Consider the following 20,047-nt stretch of genomic DNA (forward strand, 5'->3'; position numbering starts at 1 on the left):
TCTGTATGCTTTTTCTCCCATGGGATCTTGATGACCTCTATATTTGCTCATGGATGGGGGACAGCAAAGATAAATTCTGCATTAGTAGAATTACTTCCAAATCATTGGCTGGGATTCCTTCATTCTTATTAGCTAGGAAAGTTGCCTCCCAAGTATTAGACTTCTGCCAGATATAACATCCTGGAGCTCTACCCTCATCCTAGTAGAAGAAATAGACTTGGGGGTTGAAAGATTAGAAATAGCACAACATTTATAATGTATTTTAATGGGTGCAAAGTATTTTATATACATTATCTCACTGGATATTTATAACAACCCTCTGAAGAAGGTAGGTGCTATTATTATTTTTTACAGGCAAGTGAACTGCAATTAATAGAGGTTGTGTGCCTTGTCCTGGTGTCTATAAATAGTAAAAGGTCTCAGACAGGATGTGAACTCAGGTTTTCCTGACTAAAGGCTTAGTTCACTATCATATAGCTGACTGTTAGCAATCCATCTAGTATCCAAAGCTCCACAATGTAGACCTGTAAATACTTTTAGGTCAAAGGCACTCCCAAGTTAGTTGTGATTTAATAAAGAATAGTGGACTTCAATGAATCCACCTTTATCCATCTAGATCTCTAATTTTTCTCTAAAAGTATTTTTTCTTTTGGATCTAAAGTTTGATAGCTTATGCCTTAGGAAAGTGGAGATAGCATTGCCTAAATTCAAATAAGAATTTGGAAAGCACTATATTTTAAAAGATGCCCATGAAGAAGCCATACATATGAATAAGGAAGAAATATAAGGCTTGTGTTGTTTGGCTACAGAGGAGAAAAGTGGGAGAAATGGGCAGTAGTTGCAGAAAGTCAGGTTTCAACTTGATATAAGGGGAAAAAATCCTACCCATTAAAAATATCCCAACATGGAAGGGACTTTCTTGTGAGCTAGTGAATCTCGGCTCCCTAGAGGTCTCTGAGCATGTATACAATGGCATTTCTTCAGGTATGTTATAATAGAGGTCCCTATTTCTTTATAGAGAGACTAGATTTTGCTATATCTTTCCAATCCCTTGGCAGACATTTAAGAAGATATAGACAATATTATAAGGGGCAGTTAGGTGGCACAGTAGATAAAGTGATGGATCTGGAGTCAGAAAGATTTCTTTCCCCAAGTTAAAATCTATGTGATTCTGGGCAAGTCACTTAATCCAGCTTGCCTCAGTTTCCTTATCTGTAAAATGAGTTGAAAAGGGAAATGGCAAACAATTCTAGTACCTTTGCCAAGAAAACCCCAAATGGGATCACAAGGAGTTAGACATGACTGAACAACAGATCATATTATTCAGGAAACTAGCCTGAGTGGAATAGGGAAGATGCATGTCAGGAGACATCTGAAAGATCTCTGTAGAGGTGAGCAGTTTGGATGCTAGGATGACATTTTACTATCAGTTATACTTAGTATCTGACAAACATCCCTCCTAAAGCTTGAGTCCCCATCCATAAAGTCTGCTTTATAGCAAAACCTCAGTGTCCTTTCTATCCCCATTCTCACTATCTGAAACATCCTAAACTGACAGGCTCTGGGGAGGATGTAGGAACAGCTGGAGGCCTCACTCTGTTTACCCTCATTCCCTTTGAAAACTGTAATCTTCTAAGCCCTAAATCCCAGAAGTGTTCTGCATTCCTTTATTCTAATGTCTGTTCCCATTACAATCCATATACCTCCATCCCCAGGAAACAACAGTGACCAGGCAGCCATCCCTCAGGTCCCACTCAATGCTTCATTGGTCTTCATATACCAAATTATCAAAATCCCAAAATCTGCAACAGCATCTAGAACCCACAGTTTGTCCTGCCTCCTATCAGACCCAGCAAGGGAAGCTGAGCCCCTAAACTCAAATTTCTGAACTTAAGGGTCTGCAAGGGTTCTCTCCATCTGTCCCCATTACCCAAAATCAGTCACCTATGCAATCTATATGTAGATGTATGAAGTAAGGATTTTTATAAAATCCCAAAGCTAGAAAGATTTAAAAGAATTTCCTCAACTTCATCCTTGAGGATTATCCAGCCTCAGAATAAAGTCTGTAATATGATACATACTAATAATAACATACATACTAACAATAAAGACAATCAATATTCCATAGCCTTTTAAGGCTTGTAAGGTTTTTTCCATATATTATATCAAAGCTTTTTAAACTGTGAGTAGAGATCCCACATGGGATCACATATCTGAATGCTGAATGAAATTATTATTTATTATCAGTAAATGTTTGATTTGTATACCTATATACCCCATATACATAAAAATTTCTCAGGCAAAAAGAGGTTCTGAGTGGAAAAAGTTTAAAAAGCCCTGCATTATAGGACTGTTCATTCTCTTTATTGTAAAATTGAGGGAAATAAGTCTTAGAAAAGGAAAAGGATTTTCCTTCAATTAGTTTAGTAGTCAAAATGAAGCCAGATTCCAAGTTTCTTTGTTTCAGACAAATTTCCTAATTCTTTTGAGTCAATGGCTTTTTTTCTAATCTAGCGTGATCCTTCCTCTCCATACCCTTTTGAATCTGATCATCATCCCTTGCCCTAGATTTCTTGAAGGACTTCCCCGCAGAAGAAATTTATCTATCATTGGGAGATCACCCTATTACTCTACTCCCACTCTCGAACCCTCTACTGTATCCCATCCCTGCACCTAGGCTTTCAACTCAGAAATTATGTGATTTCACAAGACTAACACATGATTTAACTAAGCTGAAGCATGAACTGATAAGTGATTATCCTTCAATTCTTAAAACCCTACTCAGCTAGATTGGTCACCTCCTGAGAAGAACCCAGGAGATGAGAGAGAGAAGGAAAGCATTTATATTGGTCTTGACAGTATTCAGTGGTTTTCTAAGTATGTATCCAGATAATCTTTCAGACTTTATTACAAGAACTGAATAGATCTCAGGAGCCCTAATGGTCTCCTTCAGTCATTGGGGAAGAGTAAGTTTGGGCAATTAAGAAATGCCTTGACTTCTTAAAGTGCACCTGTTCCTAATAAGACATCATTTGCCTTAAGCCTCTGTGTAACTCCATTGGTCTGTTGACTAAAATCTGAGCTCTACTTCATCTAAAAGGTATTTTTTCTTTTCATTTCTTCTCTATAGCCCAATCCCTGCCCCTCCACCAAATAATAAAATTATGTCATCTTTTTGGTTTTCTATTCATCTGAGCACCTATTGTGTGAAAGACTCTGTGAAGGATACAGAGATAACAAAGATAATTTGTCTGCCCCCAAGAAACTTCTAACCTGGTAGGTAAAAGATAGTATAATGGAAAGAGCATTGGTCTTGAGGTTGAGCGATCTGGATTCAAGTCCTAGCTCAGGTACCTATTAGATTGTATGATACAATTTCTCAATATTTTAATTTCTTTATCTATAAAATGATAATCCTTATATTATCTATTTCATAAGGTAATCATAAAGAAAATATTTTGTAAACATTAAAGTGCTATAGAACTGTGAATTAATATTTAAGGAGCAATAAATCATATACACATAAAGTATAATTTAAAAGTTAAGGCAATACAAAGAATGAGATGATATAATGGGATGAGTACTGAAGCCAATACTGTCTGAATAGCTGTATGATTTGGGGCAAGGTCCTTCACCTTATTGCCTCAGTTTCCTTCCCTTATAAAATGGAGATAACACTCACCGCTCCTTGTCTCCCAGAGTTGGTATGAAAAAAGATCATGGTAAACTTTAAAATGCCCTAGAAGTGGGAGTTGATATTATAATTATAGTCTTTTCTGATGCCATGATTCTGGATGGGGAAATGGAAAGGAGGCTGATCCTAGGTTTTCAGAAGACTCCCAGGGCATAAGTTCTGAAAGGTCCTTTCAAAGGCTTCAGATATTATGTTCAGAAATGGATTCTGGGTTGCTTATCTGAAGATTGTCCTAGCCCAATGCAGAGAAACTCAACCTGAAAAGACTGGCCACAGATGGAATCTTTTTCATTCACAACAATTTAAAATACTCTTTACCAAAAAACGGAGAAGCTGCTATCTCTTTCAATAAGGAGAACACTCACACTGAAAGAGAAGACTCACACTGATTAAATCATGGGTCCTAGGACATTTGCCTAGCACTGAAATATTAATAATTGATTGGGGTGCAGTGAGAGGTGTACACCATAAGAGTGGGAAGGGTTGTCTATAAACTGGATTGGACTAATCAAAAAAGGCTTCCTGGAAGGAACTGCAATAAAGGCAGCTTTGGAGATCCAAGCTGTGGGAATGGAAACAAAGACTTGGAGTCAGTGTTTCCCTTATCCTGTATAGGAGACAAGGAATATTAGTTGCCACTAGAAATTGGGGGGAAGGATACATACTCAGCCAATAAAAGAGCAGAAGATAAGACAGAAAGATTGTAAAATTAGGTCTGAAAAGGATCTTAGGGTTTATTGAGTCCACTCTCCTCATTTCTAAGTTTTTGAGCTTTATGCTGACATAGAAATGCAGATAGATCAACTATACTGCAGAAAGGGAATTTTGATAGATCCTAACATGGTGAAATTAGATTAGGAGCAAAATTTTAGAATTTGGAATTAGATTTGGAGGTCCCACAAGTGCAGTGCTCTATGTCTTGGACCTACTTAGGCATCTAGATAATACAGTGGATAGAGTGCTGGGCCCAAAGATGGGAAAACTTGAGTGCAAATCCAGCCCCAGATACTTATCTGTGAGCCTGGGCAAGTCACTTCACCTCTGTCTGCCTCAGTTACATCAACTGTAAAATTGAAATAATAATAGTGACTATTTCCCAAGATTTTTGTGAGGATCAAGTGAGATTATATTTATAAAGTAATTAGCACAGTGTCTAGCACATAGTAAATGCTTTCTAATTGCTTATTTACTTCCTTCTTTCCTAGCTTCCTCAGTAATAACATTGGCACTTAGGCTCAGATTAAGTATATGATATGAATAGAGGCAAAAAGACCTTGTAAGGGTAAAAGGCATTGCAGTAGGGAAAGTGACTTTGGTCTTTTTCTATTAGTGTCTCTATTGCTGCAAGGTCAGGCTTTTAGCAGTATATGTGATCTATGGTGGTCAAGGGTGATGACATTTTTCCCCCAGAATCCAGAATAAGGGAAGAATTGACAAAGCTGTGTCCCTAGGGATCCAGTCTATAACTGCTTGACTGATTTCATGGACTTTCCTCCTTAATGATTCTTTCCATAAGGATTAGGTATTCATTAAGGGGCATCAGAATGTAATGTATGTCAAAAGAGTGGATGTTGGAGGAGGCAATACCAAATCCAAAAAGTAAGAACCTGTCAGTGAACTGTATACTTGTCCTTCTAGGTTTGTCAAATTAAGTGCAGAGAGGTCCATTACTAAAAAGCTGGCCACATTTTTAAGCCACTATAATTTTCAAATATCAACAACTGAACCATAGAAAGTCTGTGTATCTATGAAAGGAGGACCCAGATTGGTCAGACTGTGGAAATCTGATGTTCATATTCAGCAACAGCACCGCCCATCCCTATCATGATCATCATCATCACCATCACCATCATCATCATCACCATCATTACTATCACCATCATCATCATCATCACTGTCATCATTAGATTTCAAGAACTTGCCACTTAGTGAAATTCTCAAAATTCACCAGGTACTTAGGTTTCTAACTGTTAAGAGCAGGTAGAGACTTTAAATTCATATTACATAGACTCTTGGAGTTCATCAAGTTCAAACCATTTGCTGACCCCACTTTAAAATTAAAAAAAAACAAACACCCAGAGGATCAAAATGAATCAATCAATGCTCCCTTCACAAAGAAGATGACTAGACATTTAAGAACTAGGGAGGGGATCTATAATTTCATTGGAATAGTGAGCAACCAGTAAAGTACTTTCCTCTACCAATGAAGGTCAGAACCTTGGAGAGCTGCCTTCTATACTAAGGAATTTGCCCAGGGTCCCAGAGCCTGTATATATCAGAGGTATAACCTGAATTCAGATTCTCTTCTCCTGAGACCAGCTCTCAACCTCCAATTATGCCAAGCTGCTTCTCTAGGTGTTTAATAATCAAATACAATGGTCTCCTTAGCAACTATCTCTAACAGGAGTAGTAGTTCTTAAAGTACTTACAGTGCTTTATTCTATATTACTTTATTGTATACTCACTATAACTCTGGGAATTGTTAATTGTGTCTAACTCTTTGTGTTCCCATTTGGAATTTTCTTGGCAAATGGTTTGCCATTTCCTTTTCCAGCGTATTTTACAGATGAGGAACCCAAGGAAAACAGGGTAAAGTAACTTGCCCAAAGTCGTACAGCTGGTCTGTGGCTGAATTTGAACTCAGGAGTCTTCCTGACTCCAATACTCTCGCACTATGGCTAGTTGACCATAATCCTGGGACTTAAATGGTATTAAAACTCTTCCTTTATCAGTAAGGAAATTCAGGGTAAGAAAAGATTACATATCCCAAGAAGTGTCTGAATTCATATATCCAAAGAAGTATTAGAATTCAGGTTTTCCTGACCTCAAATCCAAAACACTCTCCACTCTGCTAGGATTCTTTATATATAGATTTGCAGGATCCCTTACTACCTAAAGAACAAAATTGTGGCAAAGCTCAAACAAGGGGATGTCTAGAGAGAATTTGTAGACCTAAAAGGACACTACAAAAATGATCATTGTTATAATGTCATTATGACATCATGAAATCATTATGATGGCATCATGTCATAATTATGATATCATGATACCATTATGACAGTATCTTATGTTATACTATAACATATGTTATACAATTTTTAAACCACAATCAAGTGATTTCACCAAAAGGGCATTCATAGAGCCTAGGCAAATTCTTTGCTGTGTAATTATTTATGATGGAAAAAGTCTGGTTAGGCAGGAGACAGGTAACCAGACTCAGAGGGACCCTAATAACACTGGTGAGGTTAAGTGATTTTCCAGAGCCATTCAGCTTTTAAATATCTGAGGTGGTAGACTTTTAATTCAGGTCTTCCTGACTCCAGTCCAACTTTGTATCCATTGTACCACTTAGTTGCCTAAGTGAATAGCAATACTTCCACAGGTTTGTTGTGATAATAGTGTTTTGTATAACTTAAAGGTATTCCTTCATTGAACTTGGAGTTCCACAAAAGCAGATAATCAGTTTTTTGTAGCCTCCTATAGCTGGCAGCAAAGGACTTAACTTCCTTACCATCTCCCAATACTTCTCCTGTCTCCATGGGAGTTACATAGTCAGGGAGTTAATAATTCAGGTCGTTCCCCAGTATTTAGAGAAGCAGGTAGAGTGAGCATAGGATAATAAAAAGAACACTGGAACTGAAAAGGGAAGCTACTTATAAAAAATATACAACTATTAAGTACTTAAGCTAAAATTCAAATGTCCCTTTCAGTTATGCTGTGCTATCCCACACATTTCCTTCTGATCTATATTTTGCCACTAGACCCAGATTACTTTAAAGGGAAAAGTGAGGCTGGTGACTTTAAACTGCTCTCCCTAACCTAAATACACTTCACTTGCAAATTGTGACATCACCTTACAGATGTTATGGTCCTCTTTGAGAATGAGGGACAAACAAACAAACTATCCCACAGGTCTAACATTTGCAAAGCCTTTTGTAAATTACACTGTCAAAGGAGCCAGAATTATTTAAATAATCTAAATTAATCGTTTCTCTTATTTATCAAATTTTGTAGTTAAAATTCATTTTCCCATTCATTATTTCATTTCATGTTCAATATAGCTCTCTTCTCATTTTATAGATGAGGAAGCTGAGGCTCATAGTGAACAAATGACTTTCTCTAAGTAATTTAAAAATGGTACCTCCAGATCTTCTGGCTCTAATTCCAACAATCTTTCCACTCTCAAAACTCACCTGATTTTCTGCTAGCCAATCAATAAGAACTACATAAAGCCTCTTCACTCCTGACTTTCTCCTGTACTCTTTGTCCTCTTCCCTGACTCTTTTTCTGTCTTCTACCCCAAAAGGCACTTTGGAAAAACAGAGAAGACAGGCATTTAAGAAACTGCCCTTCCAGTTGTCTTTGGGCATAGACTGCCTATTCCAGATGAATAATTCATTTGAGATTATTCATGAAATCTTAATACACTCTAATTAATTTTAGATAAATGTGTGGGCAGTCCAGTCACAGCAGGTTATTAAGGGAAGCCAAAGATTTAAGAGAGGTCTCCCTCCCCTCTTAGGATCATGACTTCTGCCCTTTGGGGCTGTAATTGAGTGGTTCCAGAATTTCATATTTCAAGGACTTTCCTGGTGATTCTAGCCACCTCAGTGGAGTTTTTTTTTAATTACCATATAAGATCTGTATTTTAATTCCAATTCCTCCACTTACTGACTGTGACTTGAGACTTAATCCTTTTTCACCTTCCTAAATTCAGATACGATCTCAAACACTAGCTGTGTGACCCTGGATAAGTCATTTTATCCTATTTGCCTCAGTTTCTTCATCTGTAAAAGTGAAAAGGGATATGTCAAGCCATTCCACTGCCTTTGTCAAGAAAACCCCAAATGGGATCACTAAGAGTCAGACATGATTGAAATTAGTGAACAATGACAACTTTTGGCAAACAACTTCATCTTTCAGAGTCTTAGTTTCTTCTTTTACAAAATTTGGGGTTGGAAAATAGGATCTTTAAGGTCCTTTTCAGATCCAAGATCCTATTATTCTATAGAAATGTTAGTTTCTATTATTGTTTAATTTAACTTCTCTTCCCACCCCAGTCCCATTCCCATCTGCTTAGTGAGTAGTTGAAATTAAAGGAAAGAATTGTGGAATGAACAAATATTCCAAGGTTCTTTTCTGAATGTAAAATTCCTAACAGAATAATTCAGTAATAGCACACCTAATACTCATATGTTGCCTGGAAGAAGGCTTTTACCTACATTGTATCCTATTCAATTCAGGAAACACTTAAATGCCTACTGTTTTCCAGTGCTTCTAGAGATAAATAGGAGAAAAACAGCAGAGTTGCAAACCTGAAAGAATCCACTTCTTTTCAAGTAATCCTCACAATAACCTTTGAGGATTATGCTTCCCATTTCACCGATGTACAAACTGAGACCTTGAGAGGGACTGTGGACTCTTATCCATTAAGTGGTAGAGCTAAGACTGAAACTGTTTGGGTCTCCTGACTCCCAGTCTAGGGGTCTTTACATTTTATCATTTTATTTGATCCTCATAATTGTTCTGGTGGAACAGGGATGATTATTTCTATCTCGGAAGTGGTGAAATTTAAGTGATTTGCCAAAGGTCACAAAAAATTAGTAGCTAGGTTGATACTTGAACCCAACCTTCCTGACTCCCATGCCAATGTTCCTTCTTTTGCCTCCTCTGATATTATACTGATTTTATCCTTCCTGATCTTTTCACTGGGTAGACATAAGTTTCCACAATATACAGAACACTGGACTTGATCCTAAAGGATATGATTAAGCAGATGGACAAATAGGCTTTGAGGAGCTTACTCTCTAAGAAGAAAGATAAAACTCTGTTAAGACTGCTGACTTCTGCTGCTGGGCTTTGGATAGGATTGAGCCTCATCCTCTCAGAATGGAAACCTTTAAGTCTCTGTCCCCTGTGAAGTGAAAAAGTGGGACATCAAGGAATATTAAAAAAAAACAGGAATGGTGTAGTAACCAATAAATATATTGGCAAATTATATACAGTTATGGGGAAGGCCACACCCTGAAATTCCATTTAAAATACTTCCCTACTGCTCACTAGATGGGATTTCAATGCTCCTTAAAATCTAAATGATTCTTATGTCTCAATTTAATGATTTACTTATTCTATATTTTGAGTTAAGTTACTTCTCTCTCTGGGCCTCAGTCTCTACATCCTATAAATGGTTGAGGAGAGAAAACTTTCTGGGGTAGGAAAAAATATTAGATCTCGTCATTAAGTAATAACATTCTGTGATTCAAGTGAGAGATCTTGGCACTGTTGAAATAGCATTGCACTAGAAGCCAGGTGATTAGAATTCTGGCTGTGCCAACTGAGTTGCTGAAGCAAGTCCTTTCCCCTTTCCCATTTGGGTACCAGTTTCCCTATCCATAAAGTGAGGAAGCTGAGATCAATCAATCCAATAATTTATTAAATTTCTACCATGTGTTATGGTAGAGAACCCAGAAAACCTGGGTTCAAATTCAACTCATGACACATACTGCCTGTGTAACTCTGGAAGTAGCAGAGAAAGTGTCTATCTGCTTTGATAGAGGTGATTTCCTCCTCCTGTGGTTCCCTTTACCACAGAAATTAAAGGTCCAGTTCCTGTGTGTTAGATTTACATGTTTTTGCATGGATGATGAAAAGACAAAAAATAAACAGTTAAGGTCACTTCCACTTCTAATAATTTATGGATATGGTTCTGATTTTAAGCCTCCTTTCTGGTGTTAAAATCTGTGAAAAAATAAGGTCCAAATTGCCCTTTATGCAGTGACTGAGAGTGATCTGGGAAGGTAGGGAAGGAAGGAGGCAGGAGTGGGAGAAGACTGAGGAACAGACTCTGAGCCCTTAGAGCAATGGCCCCTTACCCAGGAAGATAATTTCTGAAGAGTTAACAACCACACACCCAACCCTACCCACTCCCCACCCTGATTAGCAGAACTCCCTAGAGCTGGGAAAGAGCGGCTGCTAAAGGGTTAATGGGGCGCAGCTTCTCAGTTGGCTACAACCCGGAGCCTCCACTCCCATTTCGGGGCCTGTTAGAGCGCACGGATGGTAGGGAAGGGGTTAAACGTTAAACAGAGGCTGGCCGCCTTTGGGGCGAGGTCTGGAGAGAGGACTGAGGAACACTCAAAGAAGCAGATTGCAGCCCAGAGCCTCTGTGGGTGCTTTTAACCTAAACCCTGGACATCCCTCTCTATTTTGGGGTTTTTGCTGTTCCTTACGCCTCTGCCTTTTGCTTTTTCAATGTACCTCCGTGTGTATCCCTGTCTCTTGCTCTGTGGGTGTCTCTGTCTTTCTATGTATGTGTCTCAATCACTTTTTCTTTCTTTCTTTGTCTTCGGGTGCCCATCTCCTTTTCTATCTGTCATATCTCTGTCTCACCCAGTGTGTCTCTGTCTCTCTGTGCGCCTCCTTCCACCTCTGTGCAGTTGTGGGTCTTCTTGGTGGGTCTCTGGGTGTTGCGTGTGTGTATGTATGTATGTATGTATGTATGCGCGCGCGAGCGCGCGCGTGTGTCCGTGTGTGCCGCTCTCTGTGCCGCTGTATGCGCCTTGCCTCTGTTATGTGACTGTCTCATTAGTCACACCCTTGCCTCGAAATTGCCCCCCTCCCCCCATGGCGAACTAAGCCTCCAATTCCCTTTAGAATTCAGTAACCTTCCTCCACCTGGCACGTGGGAGTTCGGGCTAGGGGCAGCGGGCAGGTCTCCCGGTCCAGGGCGTCCCAAGCCTTTCAACTTTTTGTCTGGGAGCCAATCAGCGCGGTCACCTGTTACTTGCTTTGGCCGGGCCCTCCTGGGCGCTCCCACTGAGTCATTCGGCAGCGCGGGGCTCTGGAGGGGAGGCGGGCGGGAGGGCGAGCTAAGCGAGCAAGTAAGTGCCTGCAGCCTCCTCCTCCTTCCCAGTCTCCCTCCCCGGCTTCCCCCGGCTTCAGAGCCGTGCGCGGGGCGGCGGCTGCTTCTCGGGATGCGGCCGCTAAGCCGCCGGGCTTCCCCAGCGCGCCGGGCACACCTGCTCGGGAGCCCAGCGCCCGGGATGAGCCCATGCAGCGCGCCGTGGGCTGAGCCCTAGCCTTCCTCCTCTTGAAGCTCTTGTTTGGTTTCTCCCTCCTAGGCCTCTGCCGCAGACATGGAGAAAATCAGGTAAGCTGCACAGCCTTCTTGTCATTCCAGATTTATTTGACAAAATACTATGTTCCTGGGCGCCTGTGGTGGGCAGACAGCAAGGACTGGGGAGGGGGAAGGGGACAGTGCATTTATCCGGGGACGCGGGCCAATGCCCATGGAGGGTTGAAGAGAGAGAGAGAGACAGAGAACCTCCGGGGTCTCAAAAGACAATAGCCAATTTCCCTGGTGCTATTACAGAGTATGGCTTTTGCACACTCCTTTGGGCGGGTCTACACACCCGTGGTGGCGGATATGAAACCAAACGTCCCTCCCCAGCTTCTGGCTCTCCAGAGGTCGTTTTATGAGACCTAAAAGATCCAGTAGTTGCTTGAGGCCCTAAGATTTCCGGACATTCTGGAACTGGAGAGGGGTGGGAGTCATTTCGGCCGGACTGGAGCAGCGGATCGCCCGCGCGGGATTACTCTCTGCCTAGGAGCTCTTAGAAGCCTTCTGGCTCCTCTCTGGTTTTATCAAATCCTGTCATAGCTGGTTGGATCTGCCAGCTCAGGTTTGCATAAAGCAAAGTTGTTGCTGTTTTGATGGGCGTCTGAGTTTATGTGGTCTGATGCTCTAGTATGAGCTTCCCCTCCATTCACTGAGCACTCCATCCAGAGCTTTTCCCATCTCATTCTGCCGTTTCTGACTCCTTGATTTCAGACAGCTAGCCCTGCCCTATTCCCTTCTGTCCCAGGAATGCACTCTCCTCAGCTGCCTCATTCAAATCTTTCTCTTCCATCAAGACTTAATTTAGGTGTTGTCTCCCCCTTGAAGCCTCCTTGATTCCTACTGCCCAACAATCCCGATTGAAAGTGATTTTCCCTCCTAAAGTTTTCTTAAATAACTTTAAATGTATTTGTCCTTTGCCCCTTTCATTTCAAGTATACCTACATCTCCTCCACACACATCAGTAGTGTGTAAGCTTGCGAGAAGGATTGTGTCTTTTCCCCATTTTTCTATCCCCTCTGTTTTTCCCGTAGTAGATACTCAATAACTGTTCTACTTAAATTGTTCTATCGAACTTAATTCTGTGGCGATTGTAAAGCTCTTAGGATGTGGGAAGTGGCTAAGAAAATATCAATTCTAAAGATTAGGCGCCCATTCAGAGTCCTCCTGGTTAAGCCCAGCATATGAAGTATAGCTTTCAACTATCTACTATGTATACTTTGCGTATTTTCTAGTCCTAGGATCAGGCTGATTTAAATATTCGTGGTTCCCCTTTTCTCCTCACCACATCTACTCATTTGCTCAGATAGAAGCCTTCTGGAGTAAGTGCTTGAAGATTGTAAGGAGCGGGAGCTGTTTAGGGTCTCAATGTGGTCTTCCTTGATCAGCGTCAAGAATATATATTCATTCAACTACTATTTATCAAGTATTTGGTTTATGCTTAGTATGTTCTGTACAAGGGATAGATACTAAAATAGTTTAAACACAGGCCATAGAATGTCAAAGCTGGCAAGGGCCTTGTACTTACAAGATGACAGAAGATGGGAACTGGAAGGAATCTCGGAGACCTAGTAAAAATCTCTTCATTTATGGATGAATACATTCAGAAAGATTGTCCAAGGTCATGTGTCCTGGAAATACAATACTTTGTACTTGAATTCAAGTTGCCCAACTCTCAACTGTAATATTTCCACTGCTTTGTAGAAGTGTATCTAAAGTCGTACATAGAAAAGGGAGAATAAAGTACATAAGAAAGATTCAGGCAAAAGGCTGTGGGCAATTTGAGAAGAAAGACATAGCTTTCAACTTGTTTGTTCTGAGAAGGCTTCATGATCATTTTGGCATGATCACACTCGGCATTGATATGAGACATCCCCAGGAAAGCATTGGGGTTGAGAGAAGAGCTATTGTTTCCTGGTGTGCAAATTTTACATGACCCCACAGTATTTCTGGGACAATATTCCTTTACATAACAATCATTTGGTTCAATTTCCTCATTTTTTAGGTAAACAATCTGAGATGAAAGATTTAATAAATACTTGATATGTGCCAGGCATTGTGAGAAGAGTTGTTTTTAGAATGAAAATCTCTCAACTATCAATTGTTAAAAATTCCATTGTGCCAACAGGAGTGAGGATGTGTCTTCTTGGTCTCAAGATGACCTTATTATGCAAGACCTCTTGCTATGGTCTTTTCTCCCCACTCTTCAGTTGCTTCTAAAGGTGATTAGAGATAGCACAATGCAGAAACAAGAAAACTAGACTTGAAATCAGAAGAGCTTGATTGAAGTCTTGTCTTTAACTCTTACTAGGGGCTGCTAAGTGGAGCAGGGGATAGAGTTTAAATTTGATCTCAGACACTTATTAGCTTTATGAACCTGGAAAGGACACTTCACCTCTGTCTCACTTGTGAGTATTGCCTTAGTTTCTGCAATTGTAAAATGGGAATAATAATAGCACCTACTTCCTAGAGTTTAAGGTCAAATACCATAATTTGTAAGGGTCAAATGTCATAATAAAGCACTTATAGCACATTGCCTGGCACGTGGCATATATAAATGTTAGCTGTTTAACTTGGGCACTTATTTCAACTATGAACTATTCAACTTTCTGCAGTTCTGTTACCTCATTTATAAAATGGAGAAAAATAATCCTTGTACTTAAAGAACTGTGAGGAAAGCAACTTATTAACCTCAAAATATTGCTGACATAGGAGTTGCAATTTATTATATGGAAAATTATTCATTGAATCAAGGCTAAAAGGTTTGGAGATATGGCATGTGTAGAATTTCTCATGGAGCTATTGGATTTCTAGATTCTCTGAACATAACCTTGATCTAATTGTCCAGAGGTGCCCCAGACAGCCAAAAGACTCCAGGAGATCAGCTCAGAGATCCAGCTGTGGCATTTCTGTAATACTCCTTGAGGAGTTGACTTGGCCAACAAGTAGTTGTAAGGCATAATGGGTATTTGGAACTAAGACCTTGAAAGGTTTTGAAGCAAAGCCCATACACTTATTTAGAAATTTTGATACAAAGAGGATTCCACACACACACACACACACACACAAAACCTTGTTGGTTTCCCTCTCCCAGAGAACTTAAGCCATTTTGAGGAAACTGGAGATTAGAAAAATGCTTAAGGAGCAAGAACTCAGGCCCTATTATGAGGCTGTAGGGGCAAGTTGTGATCAAAGTAGCTTTGGACTAGGGATGTATAATCTAATCAAGGGAATAAAGGAATTTAGTGTCCTCAATTAATTTCTTGAAGAGACCTTCTAGGTTATCTCATCCAACCTACTCATTTTACAGATTTGGAAACTGAGACCCAAAGTGACTTTCTCAAGATCATAGAGCCCTAAGTAGCAGAGCTGAGAGTCAAATAAAAAATTCAGAACTTTTTCCACTATAGGGAGAGAATAAGTATGTGTGCGTGCACGTGCACACACAATGCACACATGTGCGCACATACACAGCCCACTATGTGACAGTCACTATACTGCTTTTAACAAATATTATCTCACTTATTTGATCCTCACAACAACCCTGGGAGGTAGGTACTGTTATTATTTCCATTTTACAATTGAGAAAACTGAGAAAAATAAAGGTTAAATAACTTGCCCAGTATCATATAGCAAGCCAGGATCTGGGGCCAAATTTGAATTTGGATCTCCCTCACTCTAGACCCAGCATTCAATCAGCTGTGGTTACCAATGCTGCCAGCCCCAAAATCCAATTCTCTTTCCACTGGCTATGTAGTTTCACTTCTAATGCTCTGAGCATGATAGGGTGAGGAAAAGAAATTTTGATATTCATGGTTCATAGGTAAATACTTCCATAAATTTATGTGACCACTAATCCTTTTGCATCCAACAAGGTCAACTAGATATATCATGGGTAGATGCCTACATGAAAGTTGAATTATGATCCTCCAACTTTTTCCTTCCTGAATTTATCTTTAGCCCCAATTCTCTCTTGCACTCTATGTCTGCTTAAATAACTCTTACAACTTTCAAATATTTGTAGATATCCCTATATCTATTTGCTTATTTCTTAGTCAGGCTGTGAGCTGTGTCAGTGCCATTAATCCTCCCCAAATCAATCCTTTCATTCCCTTTAATCTCTCCTTCCCAATCACCAAGGGTTTACCCCTTTTGTCAGTTTTCTACTGAATTCTCTGAGATTCAGCCAAAGACTTCTGCTACTTATTCCAAACCACAGCCTTATCTAGTGCCTGGTTCACCTGCTAGTACAAAGACACATTCATAAACTAATAATGAGAGGCACCGTGGTATAATTAATAGATAGGGCAATGGATTTAGAAAGAGGCTGGTTCTAATCCTGACTCAAACACTTACTAGCTGGATAATTGAGTAGTCTCTTAACCCCCCTGTTCTGGACAGAAACTCTGAGGGTTTCCTCCTCCCAGACCAATTCTTTTGTGAAGGCAAAATAGGACCATATTTTGCCTCAATTCTTAACTAGCGTTTTAATTACTGAATGGATTTTGCCTCAAACAAAATAAGACCTGAGAAAAACCTTAATTTAAAAAGACCAAGGTCTCTCACTGCATCCTGACCTATGTCTTGTGTACCTCTGCCTCACTTTAATTGAAGTCACTTGCAGCATATTAGTCTCCTGATACTATTTGGTCCCCTTTGAAAATGAAGGACAAATTATATCTTTAATGATGTCATTGGTGGATTATACTAGTTTGTTCTCCAAGGTTGCCTCAATTGTCAATCTATAAAAATGTTAGAACTGGTGGAAACTCTTATTACATTGAATTATGGAGCTGAAAAGGACCTTGGGGATAAATTAGTTCAAAATCTTCATTTGTCCAGTGAAGAAACTGAGGACCCCAACAGGACAAATGACTTGTTAAAAGTCATAAAGGCAGCTTCTGAAAAAGCCAGAATCCTAGTCTCCTTGGATGACCATCTCCAATCCAATGACTAGCTCCTGGTCATTGTATCTTTCTGTAATACTTTCCTCCTATACACTCTGGTTTTCAAAGCCCTTTATAATTTATCTGCCTTCTAAGTCCTAGGAAGGTAAATGGACATGGTAGTGTGTGACCTGGAGTCAGAGAGACCTGGGTATAAATTCTGCTTTGGAAGTGTACTTACCTATTTTACTGAAGGGAGATCATTCCCCTCCAGGAATCTTAGTATGTAATGGAGATATAAAGTATCTACCTCACAAGATTGTGGGTGAGGCTCAAAGAAAAGAAAAATATAAATAAAATGCTTTGCAAACTTTAAAGCATTGTATACGGATGTTATTATCATGAGATCATGGCATTAAAATTAGAAGGTAAATTTGAGGTCATTGAGTCCAATCCCCTGAATTTTAGAGATGAGGAAACTGAGAGATTTTCAGTGACTTTGTAGTCTTTGAACCTTGATCTGCCTGAATCCCATTTATTCTTGATTATGTGCTACCCTGCATGTATCATCTGTCTCCCAGCACTCACCTTCCCATTTATACAGCTTAGTTTCACCATTGTGTTCTGCCCTTGATGATACTGAGGAAGCTAAGTGAATAGAGGGTTGAACCCTGAGTCAGTTCTTACACAGCTGTGTGATCTTGGATAAATGTCACTCTCCTTTTCCATCAATTTCCTTATCTATAAAATGGGAATAATGATAGCACTTACCTCACAAGTAAAATGTTTTGTAAACCTTAAAGCTCTACTGCAGAGAGCACAATTCCATTGGGCTGGTCACGTTCAAATGCCAAATGTATACTTGCCAAAAAAAAAAAAAAATCATGGAGAACTCACACAGGGCAAGGGCTTACATGATTGTCAGAAAAAGTGATACAGAGACACACTCAAGGTATCATTTTATGACATAGAAGACACTAGCATAGGACCTTTCAACATGATGTGCTCTCATCAGAGAAGATGCTGTGCTCTATGAGCAAAACAGAATCAAATTACCTCAGAAGTTCAATTTGAGTTGCGTAAAATTAGAGAAGCTTCCCCAAATGTTTACATGACCTGTAGCAGAGCATTCTGAGCTTGATTTGGTCTGATCAATCATAGTCACACACACACACACACACACACACACACACACACACACGCACGCACAATTATAATTTGACTCTTAACATAGTGATGTCATTTTGGTCTTCTTTGAGAAAAAAGGACAACAACCAACCAACCAAAATGTTTTGTAAACCTTAGTCCTATATAAATGTAATCTATTATTTCCCTGTCTAGAATTCACCTTCTCCCTACTCGTACAGCTATTCCTTTCCCCTTTCCCCAATGTCTTTCCAAATCTCCTCCATATCTTTCAGGCCCCAACTTAGCTCACCATACAAACCCAGTTTATTCATTTGTTTCTGTTAACTTAGCTTGCTATCTGAATCAATAAAATATACTTAAATACTTTAATTGTTCTCTAATTATTTCACATGCATTATTCTTATTTTTCACCCCACTCCCCAAGCTAATTAAGAGTAAAAACTGGGTGCTGTAATGTCTTTATCTCATCAAGGACTGAGAGGGCCAGGTATGTAGTATAGAATCAAGGAGTCATAAAGAATCACTATGCACTCAATTTGAATCAGTAAATTTGTATTAGAGTCTCAGTTTTTTCATTTACATATATGAATCAGGGTAGCTGAGTGTCAAAGTAGATAAAAGCACCTGAATTCAAATTCAACTTTAGGCCACTTTACTCTTACTTCAGTTTCCTCAACTGTGAAATAGAGATAATAATATTTTACTTTAAAGTACCTGTCTTAAAGATTGTTAGGATAAAATGAGATTATAATTGCAAAGTACTTAGTATCATGAATAGTACAGAGCAAATGCCATATAAATGTTAGTTATCCTTGCTATTAAAATTCCTGGCCTTTAGATTCCTCACCTGTAAAAATGATGGTGTTAGACTTGATAATATTTAAAGTCTCTTTGAATTAAAAAGAAATTCAAGAGATAATTTTGTATATTCCCTGCCTTATGGAAGATAAGAGATCTATAGCTGGAAGGAACCTCAGAGACTTCAAATTCATTCCCTTCAGTCAGTCAATAAGCACTTATGAAGCACCCACTATGTGCCAGGTATTGGGCTGAATTCTAGGGATACAAAGAAAAGCAAAAGACAGTCTGCTTTTAATAAATTTTGTCTAATGGGGAGAGGCGGAACAGGAAAGACAGCATGCAAACAGCTATGTACATACAAAATATATACAGCATAAATTAGAGATAATCAACAGAAAGAAAATGCAAGCATTAAGAGGATTAGAAAAGGTTTCTTGTGGAAGACGGAGCTTTAGCTGGGACTTGAAGGAAGCTAAGGAGAGCATTTCAGGCATAGAGAGACAGTCAGGGAAAATGTCTAGAATATAGAGATGGTGCTTCTTGTGTGAGGAGTATCACTGGATTTCAGAGTATGTGGAGAAGTCTAAAGTCTAAAAAGAAAAAAGGTGGGGGTGGGAGCCAGGAAGTTTTATACTACTAGAAAGTGAGACCTAAAGAGGATTAGAAATAACCATTTGACAATATTTGAGCATCTGTCCTCTGAGTTCTGAGACAATACTTACGAAGTTACACAGAAGGGAAAAAAAATTTTTTTTGATTGGTTGTATTTTTGTTGTTGTTCAGTTGTTTCAATCATGTCCCACATGTCCCTTTCTTTGTGATCCCATTTTAGGGAGTTTCTTGGCAGGGATACTAGAGTGATTTGTCATTTCCTCATTTTACAGATGGGGCAAATAGGGTTTAATAACTTGCCCAGACAGCTAGTAATTGTCTGGGACTGGATTTGAACTCACGTAGATGAGTTTTTTTGAGTCTAAGTCCAGTGCTGTATCTACTGCGCCACTAGCTGCCCCCAAATTGATTATACATTTAATATCTAATTTGTTGAATAGTTTTCCTAAGATACCAGTGTAAGTAAATTTTCCTCACAAAGAAATGTGCTGCTGCCTTGGGCCTGGCAGTATATGTGGGGTCTCTTAAATCAATTCTGAGCTGCTCACTTCTTACCCTTTGGAGTCGATGAAAGGCATGTCTTGAAGATGAGTTCCCTCTTCTAGTTGAATTCACATCTTTCATTGTCTGATTTACTTCTTCTTTTGAAGGTTCTTTCTCCTCATCCCCACCCCCAGCCTTTTCATGATTCTTTTGAAGAACTGTGCTTTTAACTCCTTGAAGCATTAGGTCCATCTGGGTTTTCACTGGCCTTAGATATGAGAGCTTCCTACATGGCCTTAATTAAAC

The 20,047-nt window shown here is 39.4% G+C and overlaps 1 protein-coding gene across 7 annotated transcripts in view; it reads left to right on the top strand.

The window, feature by feature from the left end:
- BEGAIN (brain enriched guanylate kinase associated) overlaps nucleotides 1–20,047 on the top strand; it is a 269,374-nt gene that overhangs the window by 67,732 nt on the left and 181,595 nt on the right. For 2 of the 7 annotated variants that reach the window (XM_051978366.1, XM_051978364.1), the window contains exon 2: nucleotides 11,815–11,843. The exons of 2 other annotated variants lie outside the window; for them this stretch is intronic. In XM_051978366.1, coding sequence (XP_051834326.1) covers nucleotides 11,815–11,843 — 29 coding nt within the window. Of the gene's footprint in view, nucleotides 1–10,770; nucleotides 10,860–11,731; nucleotides 11,844–20,047 lie in introns of those variants that run through there. 3 more of the 7 variants (XM_051978369.1, XM_051978368.1, XM_051978367.1) reach the window with 3 other exon arrangements.

The sequence above is a fragment of the Antechinus flavipes genome, chromosome 2, assembly GCF_016432865.1.
Source record: "Antechinus flavipes isolate AdamAnt ecotype Samford, QLD, Australia chromosome 2, AdamAnt_v2, whole genome shotgun sequence".
Taxonomy (NCBI): Eukaryota; Metazoa; Chordata; class Mammalia; order Dasyuromorphia; family Dasyuridae; genus Antechinus; species Antechinus flavipes.